The following is an 18666-nucleotide window of genomic DNA, read 5'->3' on the forward strand; positions in this document are numbered from 1 at the left end:
CACTCCTAACCCAATCAAAAAGGGATACCTGATCAGATTATAGAGTGCCCATTGGATAAATCCTGATTGGATCTTCATTTTTCACTAGGTTAGTTCATTGAATCTTATATACATTCAGGAAGGAGAGAATGGTCAGGTAGCTGAGTAATCAAGGACCTATTCCCTGATTCATTCCCCAAACATTGACTGAATTCAACCAGTACGGACAGTTATACTGTTGAGGATCAGACAGGAAAGGATTATTGGTTTGAAACATTGAATTTAAAAAAAAGTTGAAACTATCATTATTGGGGTAATTTTGATGAAGTTAAAATTAGCAAAATGACCCTGAATTAAAATAGCTTCATGAAAGCAGCGATGTTGTTCCCAAAGAAAACAAAATACACTCATCCCTGTATCAGCTTGTCACTCAGGTGTTATGTAAGAAACACAGGAGGTTGTGAGCCTATTCAGGCAGCAAGGGAAGAGCTGTCCAAGATGTGGTCACGTCTTAAGCCACGTCTTCTCTGAAGGTAGACAGATCAGGACACTTCTCAGTGAGAAGTAAGATTGGGTCTGGACAGGTTGAAGCTGGGCATTCCTAAAGGGACAATGGGAATGATACCAACAATGTAAAATAAAGGTTTCTTTTCATTTTTATATTTTTGGAAACAGGGAAATTTAAAGACGTTATTCGAGGTGATATTGAGGTAGTAAAGAAGACTCCCCTAGTGACTCAGAGGTAAAGAATCCCCCTGCAGATGCAGGAGACACCGGCTTGATCTTTGATCCGGAGGATGCCACATGCTCCAGGGCAACTCAGCCCAGGAGTCACAACTACTGAACCTGCACTCTACAACAAGAGAAGCCACAATGAGAAGCCTGGGCACCACAAGGAAGAGTAGCTCCCTCTCTCCACAACTAGAGAAAGGCCCACACAGCAACGAAGAGCCAGGCAAACAGAAATCAGGAAGACAAAGTTTTATGAAAACATAGCAAAGGAAGAGTGGCTCAGAGGAGTCACTCTCAACTTAGATGGCTTTTTTCCTCCAGAAAGTTGTGATCAAGGTAACAAATGGCATGAAAAGACTAAATCTAAGAATGTGAGAAGAGGAGAGGTCTGACCTTTCCTTGGATCAGACATTTTCGAGACTAAGAGGCAATGAGGGTGGGCACTGCAGGCTCCTTGGGAGTTGGAGCCAGGGAAGAAAAAAACCTGGTTAAGTCCCAAACAACCCTGCCATCCAGAGGCAGTTGCTACCAGAAGAGGTTTCCTGTAAGTTTTGTTTTTCTTGTCTCATCGAGGACACTTTCCAGATGGCAAATTTCCCCAGTCATTTTTCAGGAGTCAAATCAGTGTGTGACTGCATGCTCAGCCATGTGCAGCTCTTTATGACCCCGTGGGCTGTAGTCCACCAGGATCCCCTATCCATGGAATTTTCTAGGCAAGAATGCTGGAATGGGTGGTCATTTCCTTCTTCAGAGGATCATCCCCACCCAGTGCTCAAAACCAAGTCTCCTGTGTTTCTTATTTGGAGGTGGATTCCTTACTAGTGTGCCACCTGGGAAGCCCTCGGGCATCTTAGAAGCCAAATCAAAATTTCATTGAAATTCCAGGTGTATTTAGATCATTACTGTTTCCTCAAACTTAGCTTCCTTGAACAGATTCTGACCAAGGTGGTGCCATTAGGCACAGAAATAAAATTCTTTATTTCTCTTCATAAATACTGACCAGTTTCCTCCACTAAATACAGAAGTTCTTATTGGTGTTTAATGTTTTACTGTATTCAAGGATTACTCCCATATTGGGCTGCATCACACAACAAATCATTTGAAGTTTAAGGTCACAAATAAAGGGAGACTCTTTCTCCCCCTTCAAGAGTTATCCACGCCGCTAAGCAATAATAATATCCACTGAATCAGTGATGCTGCCTAACCATCACATCCTCTGCTATCACCTTCCCCTTTTCCCTTCATTCTTTACCAAGTGTCCGAGTCTTTTCCAATGAGTTGGCTCTTTGTATCAGGTGGCGATTCAGCTTCAGCATCCATCCTTCCAGTTAATATTCAGAGTTGATTTCTTTTAGGATTGATGGTGTGACAATATACGTCAGTAAATTTGGAAAACTCAGCAGTGCCAACAGGACTGGAAATGGTCAGTTTTCATTCCAATCCCAAAGAAGTGTAATGCCAAAGAATGTTCATTACCGCACAATCGCACTCACTCATTTCACATGCTAGAAAGTAATGCTCAAAATCCTTCAAACTAGGCTTCAACAGTATGTGTACTAGAACTTCCAGATGTACAAGCTGGATTTTTAAAAGACGGAGGAAACAGAGATCAAATTGCCAACATCCATTGGATCATCGAAAAAGCAAGAGAATTCCAGAAATCATCTATTGCTGCATCATTGACTATGCTAAAGCCTTAGACGGTGTGGACCACAACAAAATGGGAAATTCTTAAAAAGATGGGATACCAGACCACCATACCTGCCTCCTGCAAAATCTGTATGTAGATCAAGAAGCAACAGTTAGAACCGAATGTGGAAAACAGACTGGTTCAAAACTGGGAAAGAAGTACATCAAGGCTGTATATTGTCACCCTGTTTATATAACTTCTATGCAGAGTACCTCATGTAAAATGCCAGGCTGGATGAAGCACAAGCTGGAATCAAGATTGCCAGGAGAAATATCAATAATCTTGGATATGCAAATGACACTACCCTTATGGCAGAAAGCAAAGAGGTACTAAAGAGCTTCTTGATGAAAGTGAAAGAGGAGAGTTAAAAAGCTAGCTTAAAACTCAACATTCAAAAAACTAAGATCATGGCATCCGGTCCCATCACTTCATGGCAAATAGATGGGGAAACAATGGAAACAGTGAAAGACTTTATCTTCTTGTGCTCCAAAATCACTGTGGACAGTAACTTCAATTGTAAAATTAAAAGATGCTTGCTTCTTGAAAGAAAAGCAACCACAAAGCTAGGCAGCATATTAAAAAACAGAGACATTACTTTCCCGACAAAGGTCCATATAATCAAAGCTATGGTTTTTCCAGTAGTCATGTATGGATGTGAAAACTGAACAGTGAAAAATGGTCCACTGAAGAATTGATGCCTTCAAACTGCATTGCTGGAGAAGACTCTTGAGAGTCCCTTGGACTGCAAGAAGATCAAACCAGTCAATCCTAAAGGAAATCAACCCTGAATATTCATTGGAAGGACTGATGCTGAAGCTGAAGCTCCAGTACTTTGGCCACCTGAGGACTGGAAGAAAAGACCCTGATGCTGGGAAAGACTGAAGGCAGGAGAAGGGGAATAACTGAGGATGAGATGTTGGATGGCATCACCAAATCAATGGACATGAGTTTGAGCAAACTCCGGGAGATGGTGAAGGACAGGGAAGCCTGATGTGCTGCAGTCCATGGACTCTCAAAGAGTCAGACATGACTTGAGGGACTGAACAACAACCCTGCACAGAAGGTAAATAAGCAGGGTGAAAATATACAGTCTTGTTTTAATTCTTCCCCAATTGGGAACCAGTCGATTTTCCATTTCTGGTACTAACAGTGCTTCTTGACCCCTATACAGGTTTCTCAGCAGACAGATAAGGTGTCTGGTACTTCAATCCCTTTAAGATTTTTCCGCAATTTGTTGTGATCCACACAAAGGCTTTAGTGTAGTCAAGAAGCAGAAGTAGATGTTTTTCAGGAACTCCCTTGATTTCTCCATGATCCAAAGAATGCTGGCAATTTGATTTCTTGTTCCTCTGCCTCTTTGAAACGCAGTTTCTACATCTGGAAGTTCTCAGTTCATGTACTGCTAAAGGCTAGATTGAAAGGTTTTCAGAATAATGGTGCTAACCTGTGAAATGAGTGCAGTTGTGTGGTAGTTTGAGCATTTTTTGGCTTTGCTCTTCTTTAGGATAGGAATGAAAACTGACCTTTTCCAGCCCTATGGTCACTGCTGAGTTTTTCAAATTTGCTGGCATATGAGTGAAGCACTTTAGCAGCATCATATTTTAGGACTTTAAATAGCTCGGTTGGAGCTATTTAAAATCTACTCACCACACCCCCACTAGCTTTTCCATACAAATGCTTTCTAAGGCCCACTTGACTTCATACTCCAGGATGTCTGACTCTAGGTGAGTCACATACCATTGTCATTATCCAGGTCATTAAGACCTTTTTTGTATACTTCTTCCATGTAGCCTCACCTTCTCTTTTTAATCTCTTCTGCTTCTGTTAGGTCCTTACCATTTCTGTTGTTTATTGTGACCATCTTTGAATGAAATGTTTTCTTTATATCTCCAATTTTCTTTAAAAGATATCTATTCTCTCCCATTCTATTGTTTTCCTCTATTTCTTTGCATTACCCTTTAAGAAAGTCTTATCTCTCCTTGCTCTTCTCTGTAACTCTGCATTCAGTTGAGTGTATCTTCCCCCTTGCGTTTCACTTCTTGTCTTTCCTCAGCTATTTGTAAAGCCTCCACAGACAATCACTTTGCCTTGCATTTCTTTTTCTTGAGGATGGTTTTAGTCGCTGGCTCCTGTACAGTGTTATGAAACCATGTCCATAGTTCTTCAAGCACTCTGTCTATCAGATCTAATCCCTTGAATCTATTTGTCACCTCCACTGTGGTGATTTGATTTAGGTCATACCTGAATGGTCTAGTGACTTTTCCTACTTTCTTCAATTTAAGCCTGAATTTTGCAATAGGGAGCTCATGGTCTGAGCCACAGTCAGCTCCATGTCTTGTTTTTACTGTCCGTGTAGAGTTACTCCCTCTTTGACTGCAAATAACATAATCAATCTGATTTTGGTATTGATCATCTGGTGATATTCATTATGTAGAGTCCTCTCTTGGAATGCTGGAAAGGAGTGTTTGCTATGACCAGCTTTTTCTCTCAAGAAAGCTTTGTTAGCCTTTGTCTTGTTTCATTTTGTATTCCAAGGTCAAACTTGCCTATTGTTCCAGGTATCTCTTGATTTCCTACTTTTGCATTCCAATTCCCTATGATGAAAAGGACAATATTCTTGGTGTTAGTTCTAGAAGGTGTTGTATATCTTCATAGAACTGATCAACATCAGCCTCTTCAGCATCCATGGTTAGGGCACAGACTTGGATTACTGTGTTACTGAATGGTTTGCTTTGGAATCAAACCAAAGATTATTCTGTTGTTTTTGAGATTATATCCAAGTACTGCATTTCAGACTTTTTTGTTGACTATGATGCATCACCAACTCAATACACATGAGTTTGAGCAAGCTCCAGGAGTTGGTGATGGACAGGGAAGCCTGGCATGCTGCAGTCCATGGGGTAGCAAAGAGTTGGACACGACTGAGCAACTGAACTGGATGAAGGCTACTCCTTTTTTTTTTAACAACTGAACTGGATGAAGGCTACTCCATTTTTTTTAAACAATTCTCGCCCACAGTAGTAGATACAATGCTCATCTGAATTAAATTCACCCATTCCCATCCATTTCAGTTCACTGATTCCTAAAATGTCTATGTTCATACTTGCCATCTCCTGCTTGACCACATCCAATTTACCTTGATTCATAGACATAACATTCAAGGATCCTATGCAATATTGGGTTTTTTTTAGCATCAGACTTTACTTTCACACCCAAACTTATCTACAGCTGAGCGTCATTTCCACTTTGGCCCTTCCACTTCATTCTTTCTGGATATATAAGTAATGGTTGCCCATTCTTAACCAGCAGCATATTGGACACCTTCTGACCTAGGGGGGCTCATCTTACAGTGTCATATCTTTTTTCATACTAGGCAACAATCCTGGAGTGGTTCACCATTTCCTTCTCCAGGGGAACATATTTTGTCAGAACTCTTCATTATGACCCATCTGTCTTAGGTGGTCCTGCAGGGAATGGTTCCTATCTTCACTGAGTTACCCAAGCCCCTTTGCTATGACAGGGCTATGATCTATAAAGGATTAGGGAAGTAAGATCCCACAGACCCTGCAGCATGGCCAAAAAAAAAAAAAAAAAGACTTTTATTATTTATAGCTCAGTAAACAGAATGAATTTCATTTTAGCAATGATTCTCCCAAGGAAACTACAGAAACCCCGCCCCCCCCCCCCCCCCCCCCCCGGTAATGGTGTGCTTGTGCCAGCTTTGTATCATAGTTTAGGAACCCCTGACCTTAGGCAACTCAAATCTTTTATAAGGAAGCACACTTGCCTGGCCTTTTCTCATTATTTTTTTATTAGTAAGCTTTATTTTCTAGACTTTAAAATGTTATCAACTAAGAAACAAATCAAAACATTTCAGATTCAGGCAAAACTACACTGAGAGGCAAAACCAAAACCTGAAACATATTCATTGGAAAGAAACAATCTTTTGAAAACCCTCCCTACCATCCAGAGATACATGACTCCCTTCAAGATTAACTAACCATAAGTAAGAAAAAGGGTGTCCTTATTTGAGGGTGGTCACTTACTGCTCTGATGTAGCTGGCAGAATGCTCAGACCTCAGATTCTGTGGAGACTCCATCTGGTGTCTAAAGAGACTTGAGACTATTATAGGCCTTTCTATTCCCCTCATCAGAGAAGGCAATGGCACCCCACTCCAGTACTCTTGCCTGGAAAATCCCATGGATGGAGGAGCCTGGTAGGCTGCAGTCCATGGGGTCGCACAGAGTTGGACACGACTGAGCGACTTCACTTTCACTTTTCCTTTCATGCATTGGAGAAGGAAATGGCAACCCACTCCAGTGTTCTTGCCTGGAGAATCCAAGGGATGGGGGAGCCTGGTGGGCTGCCGTCTATGGGGTCCCACAGAGTCAGACACGGCTGAAGCGACTTAGCAGCAGCAGCAGCATTCCCCTCATCCCTCTGTCCCACTGCCAAATCAATCAGAAACAGGCACCTGATTAGATTATAGAGCTCACACTGGATTGATTTTGACTGGACCTCCATTTTCTCTAGGTTAGTTGATTGGATCAGATATACATTCAGGCAGCAGAGAATGATGGGGTGGCCAGGTAATCAAGGATCAATAGATTCACTTCACAAATACTGACTGAATTCTACCAATATAAACAGTTATTTTTTCTTTTAAGGCACTGAGTTGTCTATAATCCAAATCCTTACCATTCCCACCAGGTCTTTATTCTCTCTGGAGCATCTCTGACCTCCTTGCTTACTTCTGGGGCTGTTCAGTGGGTTAATACACACAGAGAGGAACATGCTTACTGTGCAATGAGTCACCCGAGTGAAAAGCCTGTCAGGACTCTTACTGCTGAGTCAGGCCATGACCCTGGACATGAGCATTCCTTGTGGTTGTCCTGGTTCCTCCATAACTTTCAGTTCTTGACCTTTTTTTGTGGGAGGAAAAGGTTTAACTTCAAAAGGCATGGCTCCCAATTCTAGAAGGGGTCATCCATGCTGCAGATAAACTCAACTTCTGGGCCTTGCCAACTCATGACCCAGGTGGATAATGGTCCTTCTTAATTAACCTACTGGGCTAGGGAAGTTATATAAATATCTTTTAGCAAAATACTAAAATCATAGAGACATATAACATGATTTTAAATCATGTTACCTAACTAAAATTATATTCTATCAAGGGCTACATTATATTAATGAGAAATTGTCTTTATTCCCTTAAAATCTCCTGTCTCTCTCCATTACAGAAGGCTAAAATGGCATGTTTTGACATCAGATGTCAGGTTGTATAACTAAACACCTGTGGGTGTATGTGACCTCCTTGCCTGTGGTAAGATACTGCATTTGTCAGCGTTCTCCTGAGTAACCACTAGGGTACAGCTGATGGTTGAGCAATGTGTCAGTTAGGGGTGCTACCCTTTGTTCGGTTGAAAATCCCCATATCACTTATAGTCTACCCTCCTTTTCTCCTTTCCCACATCCTTGGATTCCACCAACTAGATCCCGGAGAGCTATGTTTGCTCTTGAAAATCATCTGTAAGTGAATCTGGGCATTTCAAACCAGTATTTTCCAGGGTCATCTATATATATATATTAGAGGAGATTTACTATGGGAAAGGGTTTGCCTGCTCATAGAGGCTGAGAACCAGGTAAACTGACAGAGTTACTCTAAGTCTGGGGCCACCGACCTGAGAGCCAAGGGTCCACTGGTTTAAATTTCATAGTATGAAGGCTTGAGAGCCAGAAACTTTGATGTTCCTGGTAAGAAGTTACTGTTGTTCAGTTGCTCAGTTGTGTCCAAATCTTTGCAACCCCATGGACTGCCATATGCCAGGCTTCCCTGTGCCTCACCATATCCCGGTGCTTGCCTTAAAAGAAAAAAAAAAAATGAATGTCTGGAGATTCCCGTGGTATGAACTGAAAAGTTAGGAAAAATACATCATGGACAGCAGCAGTATGTTTATGATGAGGGTCTCTATTTCTGACCATTTCTTTACAACCATCCACCCAGGGATAAAAAACTGAGCACTGAAGAATTGATGCTTTTGAACTGTGGTGTTGAAGAAGATTCTTGAGAGTCACTTGGACTGCAAGGAGACCCACCAGTCAATCCTAAAGGAAATCAATCCTGAATATTCATTGGAAGAACTGATGCTGAAGCTGAAACTCCATTACTTCGGCCACCTGATGTGAAGAGCTGACTCATTGGAAAAGACCCTGGTGCTGGGGAAGATTGAAGGCGGTAGGAGAAGGGGACAACAGAGGATGAGATGGTTGGATGGCATCACCGACTCAATGGACTTGAGTTTGAAGAAGCTCTAGGAGTTGGTGATGGACAGGGAAGCCTGGCGTGCTGCAGTTCATGAGCTCGCAAAGAGTCAGACATGACTGAGCGACTGAACTGAACTGAACCCTAGGATGACTCCAATCTGTGAGTCTCAAGCTCCAATCTACCTAGAGAAATTTAGGTTCCTAGTTCTGACTCAACAGGACACGTGTCCACAAGCACTCTATTACCATGGAGACTATATTTCCCCGTGCAGTCCTGGCTCCCCTGCAAGATCACCTCTCCTTTTCACATTCACATTGAGCAGATGTCCGAAACCATGGGTCTGTTTTCACTTCATGATGTATCTTGTCCAAGATTTCGGTATCCAAGTGCTCAGAAGAAAGCTTTTCACTGATGCACCCAACTAGGCAGTGGTGTTACCACCATGTAATGGGCTCAGGATGATAGAATGTGTCAGTCAGCTAAAGGCCCTGGATCTGAGTGGGGTCACCATGACCTACTCCAGTCCCGAGCTCCTCCCAGCTCTGCTGGAGAAAGTGCAGCCACCCTCCAGGGGTTGTACTTAGAGTAATGTGGAATCAGGGACTCCCACCTCAAAGCCATTCTGCCTGCCCTGAGCCGCTGCTTCCAGTTCATGTCCTTCAGTCTGTGTGCCAGCCGTCTCTCCACGGCCAGCATGGAGAAGCTGCTGAGACACACCTTCAGGTTGCCCAGTCTAAGTGAGAGTTTCAGCTCTCAGGGAATCCTCCACCTGGGGAGACTTGCCCAGTGTCAGGCTGAACTACTTGAGATTCTGAAAGACTTGGGACATCCCAGAATCTTCTGGAATAGCTTCAATCCCTGTCCACACTGTGGAGATAATTAACCATGGGTAAGAAAAGGGTGTCCTTACATGAGGGTGGTAACTTATGACTCTTGTGTCTCTTGGGGTGCTCAGACCCCAGACGCTGTGGAGAACCCAGCTGGTGTCTCCAGAGCAGGAAGATCCTGCATCTCTTCTCCAGTGCTCCAGACTGCTATAAGCCTTTCTATTCCCATCATCCTTCTGTCCCACTACTAACCCAATCAGAAAGGGACACCTAAAAAAAAAAAAGAAAGAAAGAAAGGGACACCTGATTAAAGAGCCCATTGGATTGATCCTGACTGAATCTTCATTTTTCTCTAGATTAATTGTTTGAATCAGATATATATTCAGGAAGCAGAGAATGATGGGGTGGCTGGGTAATCAAGGATCCATTCACTGATTCACAAAGATGCTATTCTGAGTGATATTAAGGTAGTAAAAAAGGGCTTCCCTATGGCTCAGTGGTACAGAATCTGTCTGTCAATGCAGGGACGCGGGTTTGATCCCTGCTCAGCAAAGATGCCCTCTAGAGCCCATGCTCAACAGGCAAAGGCTCTGCAGTGAGAAGCCTGTGTACCGTCAGTAGAGATGCGCCCTCCAGTGGCCTCAACTAGAGAAAAGCCTGCTCCACCGCAAAGACCCAGCTCAACCAAAAATAAAATAATTTCTTAAAAAAAAAAAAAAGTAAAAGAGAGTGGCTCAGAGGAGACAGTGTCACCTTAGTATTTTTCTCAGAAAGCTGGGATCAGCACAGCAAACTTCATGAAAAGATGAAAACTAAGATGTGAGAAGAGGAAAAACTGAATCCTGTGGTCAAGAATTTTTCCCCAAGACTGTGAGGCACTGAAGGTGGGCATTGTGGGCTCTTTGGGAGCTTGGAGTCAGAGAAGAAATAAACCTGGGCCTTTCCCAAGTAACCCTGCCATCCAGAGACAGCTGCTACCAAGAGAGGGTTTTTTCATTTATTTATGTATTATTCTCACTGAGGACATTTTCCAGATGGAAAATGTCCCCAGTCATTTTTTCAGGGGTCTTATAAGACATACCATAATTTTATTGTCCCCTTCCCAATTATAATCAGCTCATTACTGTTTCCTCAGACTTATCTAAGTTCAACACAGATTCTGATCAAGGTGAAGCCATTAGGCACAGAAATAAATAATATTCTGTTTTTATCTTCTTAAATAGCGACACCTTTTCTGCACTAAATACAGAAACTCTTATTGGTGTTTAACATTCTACCACACTCAGGGATGACTCTTACTTTGGGATGCATCACACAAAGATTCCTTTATGTATTGCCATACATAAAGGGAGATCCATTCTCCATCTTCAAGAATTGTCCATGCCTCTCTTCCATCCCATTTATTTGATGATCATACTATTCTTGTATACCTCTGGCCACCAAGATGAAGACCCTCTGAAGGTCGTTCCCTCTCTTTGTAACTTTGGGGAATATTCCTTTCACCATATTCTCCCATGGATATAAATAAGCTTTGCGTGCATGCGTGCTCGGTCATGTCTGATTCTTTGCAACCCCATGTACTGCAGCCCACCAGGCTTTTCTATTCATGGGATTGGAATGGGTTGCCATTTTCTCTTGCAGGGGATCTTCCCAACCCAGGGATTGAACCCTTGTCTCTTGAGTCTCTGGCATTGGCAGGCGGATGCTTTACCACTGTGCCACCTGGAAGCGATGCCTTTGTGTAAAGAGGGTTACACTGGATTCTACTCAAAAGACACTTTAAACTCCATATCATCAACCCTTTTATAATTACCTGTAGTATGTTCATACATTTGGAAACCTCAACAGCGGCCACTGGAAAATATCCGCTTTCATTCCAATCCCAAAGAAGGGCAATGCCAAAGAATGTTCAAACTGCTATATAATTGTACTCATTTCACATGCTTTTGAACTGTGATGCTGCAGAAAACTCTTGAGAGTCCCTTGGACAGCAAGGAGATCCAACCAGTCAATCCTAAAGAAAATCAGACCTGAATATTCATGGGAGGGACTGATGCTGAAGCTTCAGCTTCAATACTTTGGCCCCCAGAAAGGAAGAACTGATTCACTGGAAAAGACCCTGGTGCTGGGAAAGATTGAAGGTAGGAGGAGAAGGGGACAACAGAGGATGAGATGGTTGGATGGCATCACCAACTCACTGGACATGAGTTTGAACAAGCTCCAGGAGATGGTGAAGGACAGGGAAGCCTGGCGTGCTGCAGTCCTTGGGGTTGCAAAGAGTCTGACTTGACAGAGTGACTGAACAACGGCAACAATACATGCTAGTCCACAGAGGTGGACTGACACAGGAGGCACCACATTCTTAGCTATTTGCAAGAGGCTTGGGTGTGGGTGTGGAGGAAACAAAGAGGAGGGTGGCCATTAGAAAGTTGGTTCGTCCACCAGGGTCTTGTCTTCTCTTTATGGTGATGGATTGTTATGAACTGAATGCTTGTTCCTGATCCATTACTTCACCAGCCATACACACACCCCAACACACACCCCACAAATACATATATGGAAGCTTTAATCTGTAGTAGGATGAGATTTGGAGTTACCATAGGAGGTAACTAGATTTGGATGAGGTCATGGAAGTAGAGTCCCATTTTAGCTTTAGTGCTCTTAGAAGGGAATGAAGAGTCCTGCATTCCCCCACCCCCCAAAATGTGAAGAAAGTAGGAAACTAGCTCCACAACCAGACCACAGTGCTTCCCTGATCTCGGGCTTCCAGCCTTCAGAATTGTAATATATAAGCTTTTCTGTTTAAGTCATTCAGTCCTTGGTATTCTGTTATAATAGCCTGATTCGACTAAAACATGTGTGAATGGGATTGAAGGAACGTATGGGAAGGTATAAGGTCTTCGTGACCACATGATTTTTTCCTTTGGCCAAATCACCCAAAGTACAGTTAAGTAGGTGGTGCTGTCCAGTGTAAGCTAAAGAATAATTCAGTTCAAGTGATTGTCTTTATAATGTAATCTATTCTTATATAACATTCTCTGTGAATATAACAATCATTCATTCATTATTTTGGGTCATTTCCTACAAAGATTTATTATATTCCTGGGATTCCACTAGGCTTAAATGAATTTTGGAAGTGAAAGTTACATGGATCCAATCTTTATTGAAATGAAACCCACCACATAGGTTTAACAGAAGCTTATAAGTAACAGAAATTCTCAAGTTTGTGTTACAGAACAGCAGATAAAGGAACAACTTGTTTAAAACCATCCTCTTGTAAGCTGTCTTCACCTGTTCAGCGGGCTTTCACTGTTCTGAAAAATTGCATACCCTAAAAACCTCCCATAGCTTCAGTTCAGTTCAGTTCCATTACTCATTTTGCACTTGTTGCAACCCCATGGACTGCAACATGCCAGGCTTCCCTGTCCATCACCATCTCCCAGAGCTTACTCAAATTCATGTCCATTGAGTCGGTGATGCCATCCAACCATTTCATCCTCTGTCGTCCCCTGCTCCTCCCACCTTCAATCTTTCCCATCATCAGGGTCTTTCCCAGTGAGTCAGTTCTTCACATCAGGTGGCCAAAGTAATGGAGTTTTAGCTTCAGCATCAGTCCTTCCAATGAATATTCAGGACTGATTTCCTTCAGGATGGACTGGTTGGATCTCCTCACTGTCCAAGTGACTCTTAAGAGTCTTCTCCAACATCACAGTTCAAAAGCATCAATTCTTCGATGCTCAGCTTTCTTTATAGTCCAACTCTCACATCCATACATGACTACTGGAAAAACCATAGCTTTGACTAGACGGACCTTTGTTGGTAAAGTAATGTCTCTACTTTTTAATATGCTGTCTAGGTTGGTCATAACTTTTCTTCCAAGGAGCAAGTGTCTTTTCATTTCATGGCTGCAATCACCATCTGCAGTGATTTTGGAGCCCAAAAAAATTAAGTCTCTTATTGTTTCCATTGTTTCCCCATCTTTTTGCCATGAAGTGATAGGACCTGATGCCATGATCTTAGTTTTCTGAATATTGAGTTTTAAGCCAACTTTTTCACTAAAAAAAATCTTGCCTGCCAATACAGAAGACATAAGAAACAAGGGTTCGATTCCTGGGTCGGGAAGATCTCTTGGAGGAGGGCATGGCAACCTACTCCAGGATCCTTGACTGGAGAACTCCAAGGACAGAGGAGCCCGGTGGGCTACATCCATAGGGTCGAAAAGAGTCAGACATGACTGAAGTGACCTAGCACAGCACAGAGAAACCCTGACTCTGAAGTCATGCTGCTGCTGCTGCTGCTGCTGCTAAGTTGCTTCAGTCGTGTCTGACTGTGCGACCCCATAGACGGCAGCCCATCAGGCTCCCCCGTCCCTGGGATTCTCTAGGCAAGAACTCTGGAGTGGTTTGCCATTTCCTTCTCCACTGCATGAAAGTGAAAGTGAAGTCGCTCAGTCGTGTCCGACTCTTAGCGACCCCATGGAGTGCAGCCAACAGGCTGCTCCGTCCGTGGGATTTTCCAGGCAAGAGTACTTGAGTGGGTTGCCATTGCCTTCTCCAGACCCTGAAGCCATAGCCAACTGTAAATAATTGTCAAATTCGCCACCAGAGGGCAGGCTTGTCCCAGCCAGTAGGCTGAACTCTAGAAAGTGGGCCGGGGGGTGCACCCAGGGTTTTCTTTCAAGATGTTGGCTTCCACAATCAAAGCATCACATCTTGGCAGAGGAAATGGCTAGCCCACGTGGGACTCTGCCTCAGATTCTGGTTGTCGCTGTGACCTTGGTTGTTGCAAAGGCCTGTGGTATCCCAATGTCAAATAATAACCCTGACATTTATGGAGGGTTTGTTCTGCACCAAGCGCTGGGCTCGGTGGTTTTATCTGAGTTAGAGATCATACGGTGCCCATTCAGTACAGGAGAGATAGATGCAGAGAGGGGAAGTGACTTCCTCCAAGGCACAGAGCCTGCAAGCGGTGGAGAGGCAGTCCTGTTTGTCTGTGCTCTTGAGTTCTGCACTGTGCTGTCCCAGTGCCCAAGAGTATGGTGCCCACTTTGAGCTTTCTAATAAAACACTGGAGTCATAGGCTCCCGTCTTATAGGAGGAAGTATGAAAGAGCATGAGGTTCAGATGTTTTCCTTGTTGTTTTCTCTGAAGAGTCTGTTGTTTCAGAAACTGCCCAGATTAAATAAAAATGGAGTAGTTCCACCTTCTACAGTAGTTCCCACTGTCTGGTCCCCCAACCAGCATCATCAGTATCACTTGAGAACTTGTTCTAAAAGTGATTTCTTTCCCCTCTGCAAATCCGTTGATCCAGAAACTCAGAGGGTGGGACCGATAATGGAATTTTAGGAAGTATCTCCTCCAACCTCCACCGCATCTGCCAGAGATGCTGAGGCTCCTTTTTTTGAGAGTCCAGGTAAAGCAAGGATGTAAGGAAAAGATCTTCTCTGGCTCAATTCCTCCCTTCTTTCCACTCCATCAGAGAAGGTCAGAAAATCCTCCACCAAACAGACCACTGCTATAGGTGGGTGAGCCTAATTGTTAATCTGATAGCACTGTTTTAGTCTGACTTCTGAATGCTCAGTAATCCAGCTCAAGTACTTCTGGTCACGGCAGTGTTAACAGCCATTTTTCAGAGTGTGCATGCGTGTGGGTGTAAGGTCATGGAACACTGACCACGTGTGGGTAGCCATAGACTCTGGAATCCACTCAGTCCCACCTCCATCCCCAACCATTGTCCCTCCACCTTCTCAAATGCCTGGAAAGGACTAGATACATGAATTGAGGTCTAAGGGATGAAACATGTACTGAGCCCAGAGAACTCCTGCCTGGTGTCCAGGCTGTGGATGAAAAAATGCCCACCCCTAGAATGACCACATCCTCATCTCTGGACTATGTGAATAAGATTTTTTTTTTTAATAAGATTGTTTATATTCAAGAGGAACTTGGCAGTTATGATGAAGGATTTTGAGATGTAGGGATGAGGCTGATTATCCAGTGGGCCTGATGTATTCACAGGGTCCTTAGTGAGGGAGACAGACAGGAATGAAGATGCTACGCTGCAGTCTCTGGATGTGGAGGAAGAGGCCAGGAGTCAAAGAATGCAGGTGGCCCCTGGAAGCTGGAAAAGGCAAGGAAATAACTCACCCCTAGAGCCCCCAAAGTCTCCTGTGGACTTTGCACTTTTAGACCTGTAGTTAAAGCTCTGTTTTTTTCCCAGTAGGCATGTATGGATGTGAGAGTTGGACCATAAAGAAAGCTGAGCAACGAAGAATGGATGCTTTTGAACTGTAGTGTTGGAGTGGACTCTTGAGAGTCGCTTGGATAGCAAGGAGATCAAACCAGTCCATCATAAAGGAAATCAGTCCTGATTATTCACTGGAAGGACTGATGCTGAAGCTGAAACTCAATTATTTTGGCCACCTGATGTGAAGAACTGACTCACTGGGAAAGACCCTACTGCTGGGAAAGATTGAAGGCAGGAGAAGAAGGGGATGACAGAGGATGAGATGGTTGGATGGCATCACCGACTCAATGGACATGAGTTTGAGAAAGCTCCGGGAGTTGCTGATGGACAGGGAAGCCTGGTGTGCTGCAGTCCATGGGGCCACAAAGAGTCGGACACGACTGAGCTCCTGAACTGAACTAAACTGGAGGCACTAAATCTGTGTTGCTTTAAGACACTGAGTTCATGGTATTTGTTTCAGCAGCAATCAGGACTTTATACGCTATCTTTCTGGGCCTTTACCTAACCTGTGAGGCACCTTCCCAACTTGGAGCCTCACACAAGCCACCCTGCAGCCTGAGCCACCTGTCCATGCACCTGATTGGTCCCTCTCAGCACTGCAGTCTCAGCCTGTGTCTCCTCTGCAGGGAAGCCCTCCCTGACCAGGTCATGTCCTCATGGCCCCCAGGACTGCTGTCATGCACCCCTTTACTTCAGCACACCTCAGGGAGCTCCCTTAGGCCCCCACTGGCCCCCTGACTCCCCACCTCTGTGAGCCTGCCCCCCTGACATCACCCTTTCACATCAGTATTTGTGTAAGATCTCCTTCCTGCTGGACTGAAGGCTCTGAGGCCAGAGGCTGCCTTGACCATGGTTCATGGGAGGTTTGTGGGATGAATGGAGGGTGGAGGAGGCATGAGGAGGCCACCCGGCTCCAGCTCAGCTGTCCCTTGTGTCTTCACCACAACCTTCCTCTATTCCCTATTCTCCCATCAGTCATTCAACAAACTTCACTCCCGGAGGGTAAGTAGCAAGTTGTGAGAATTTGGTATCATGGTACTTCTCTGGGCCTCAGTTTTCCCTTGTGTGAAATGAAGGAACTTAAGGGTCCTTCCATTTCTCCTGACATACAAGTGTCTCTTCTGCACATGTGTCTTACCTTGTGTCAAAGGATTTATTTGTGGGATGAAAAAGAAAGGAACCTGTAGATTTGGAGGAAGGGCAGGAACCATAAAACCCGGACCATGATTTCAAAGGCCCCTCAGGTGAGCCTGATTTAAAACTCTGGGTGTATCTGCAGCTGCCTGCTGTCTGGCAGGTGGTCTTCAGGTGGGTCTCCAGGTGGCCCCACCTGTGCTGTGATGGGGTGACAGATCTCAGAAGTGTGGGACAGGCTGCAGGCGTGGGGGAGGCACGGGAATCGCATGCTCCCTCCGGGACATGGCACCTGCTGGTGGTCTGGGGTAGGAGGAAGTGTAAATGCTCTCTCTGAGGGTGGCCTCTGGTGGTGGGAGCCATTTCTGCTTCAACTGTTCGTAGAGTCCGTAGTTTGTAGGGGGACCTGCAAGACAAACCAGAATCCGGGTGAACAGGCTTAAAGGAGGAGGCCAGCATCCTCGGGACAGGAGAATGAATGGTTGGCTCTGGAGGTTCCAGGCTGCTGGACCAGGCACTTGGATTGTCAGTGCACCCGAAGGGAGAGAGAGTAGTAATGTCTGTGTTCTCATTCGTGTCCAACTCTTTGCAACCTATGGACTTTAGCCCACCAGGCTCCTCTGTTCATGGAATTTCCCAGGCAAGAATACTATAGGGGGATGCCATTTCCTTCTCCCAGGGATCTTCCCAACCCAAGGATCTAATTCAGGTCAGAGGTTTGCAAGAAAGTGCTGGTCCTGCCAAACCCTGAAGTTCTCGGTGTGTGGCTTGCCTCCTGTTACTCGGGAAGGACCAGACGTTGCCAGAGACCTTGGACAATTCAGCTCGATGACTTGATTGAGCATGACCCCATCAACTCCTGGGTACTCACTGACCCGGCCCAGTTGGGAAGAGCATGCGCTTGGGAGAGTGATCTGCAGGAGAAACTCTTACAGAGAAATGCACTGTAACAAGCAGCTTGCCCTCTACCCTATATCCCTTCATATCGAAGGGTAGAACTGCAGAAAGATAAGAGCAAACTGTGGTGGGAGCTTGCAATGGATGTCAGATCAAGTCACTCTCCCGGCAAATCTGAGCAAAGTCTTGTTTCTGCAGGAAGGACACAATCCATACTCTGGCGAGCCCCTACCTGATGTGAAGCTTTTACTCTTGCTATGCCTTCCCTCCCCTGGAACACTCTTCCCCCCAGTTCCTGCATAGCTCCCTCCTTCTCAACTTAGATCTCCTCCACCAAGACTGTCCCCTGTCATCCCACCCAAATGAGACTCAACATACCCACCTCACTTTCTCCCCATTACCCGCTGGTTTTCTTTTCTATGTACCACTTATCCCAATCCAATATGATAGTGTTTACTAAATCTTAGGTTGTCTTATTCATTGATAATATCTTCTTTTTTTGTAAATTAATTTATTTATTTTAATTGGAGGCTAATTACGATATTGTAGTGATTTTTGCCATACAGTCACAAGAATCAGACATGTGTACATGTTCCCCCTTCGATAAAATCTTCTATGTCTCTTCACTGGGGTATAAATTCCCTGGGGGCAGGAATTCCTCCCTATTTGTCACTGCTGTGTCCCCAGGTGCTTCAATAGGGCAGGCACCTGGGGAATACTCAGTCGGTGCTAATGAAGTAGATGATGGATCTGAGTGTGCAGCAATGCTGCTCTCTATCACCTGTGCCCCAGGTAAACATGCTGCTGCAGGTGATGGCTTCATCACACAGCAACATCATTCAGCATCACAGGGAGAGGGTGGGCGAACCGGGGGGTAAATAGGACTCTTCCCCTCCCT

The 18666-nt window shown here is 44.4% G+C and overlaps 1 protein-coding gene across 1 annotated transcript in view; it reads right to left on the bottom strand.

Moving 5' to 3' along the window:
* Positions 1-17092: 17092 nt before the first annotated feature.
* Positions 17093-18666, bottom strand: part of CFAP107 (cilia and flagella associated protein 107) — a 34285-nt gene continuing 32711 nt past the window's right edge. The window contains exon 4 of the mRNA XM_065935614.1: positions 17093-17277. Within this exon, the coding sequence (XP_065791686.1) occupies positions 17093-17277 (185 nt within the window). The remainder of the gene's footprint in view (positions 17278-18666) is intronic.

Source organism: Muntiacus reevesi, chromosome 5 (assembly GCF_963930625.1).
Source record: "Muntiacus reevesi chromosome 5, mMunRee1.1, whole genome shotgun sequence".
Lineage (NCBI taxonomy): Eukaryota > Metazoa > Chordata > Mammalia > Artiodactyla > Cervidae > Muntiacus > Muntiacus reevesi.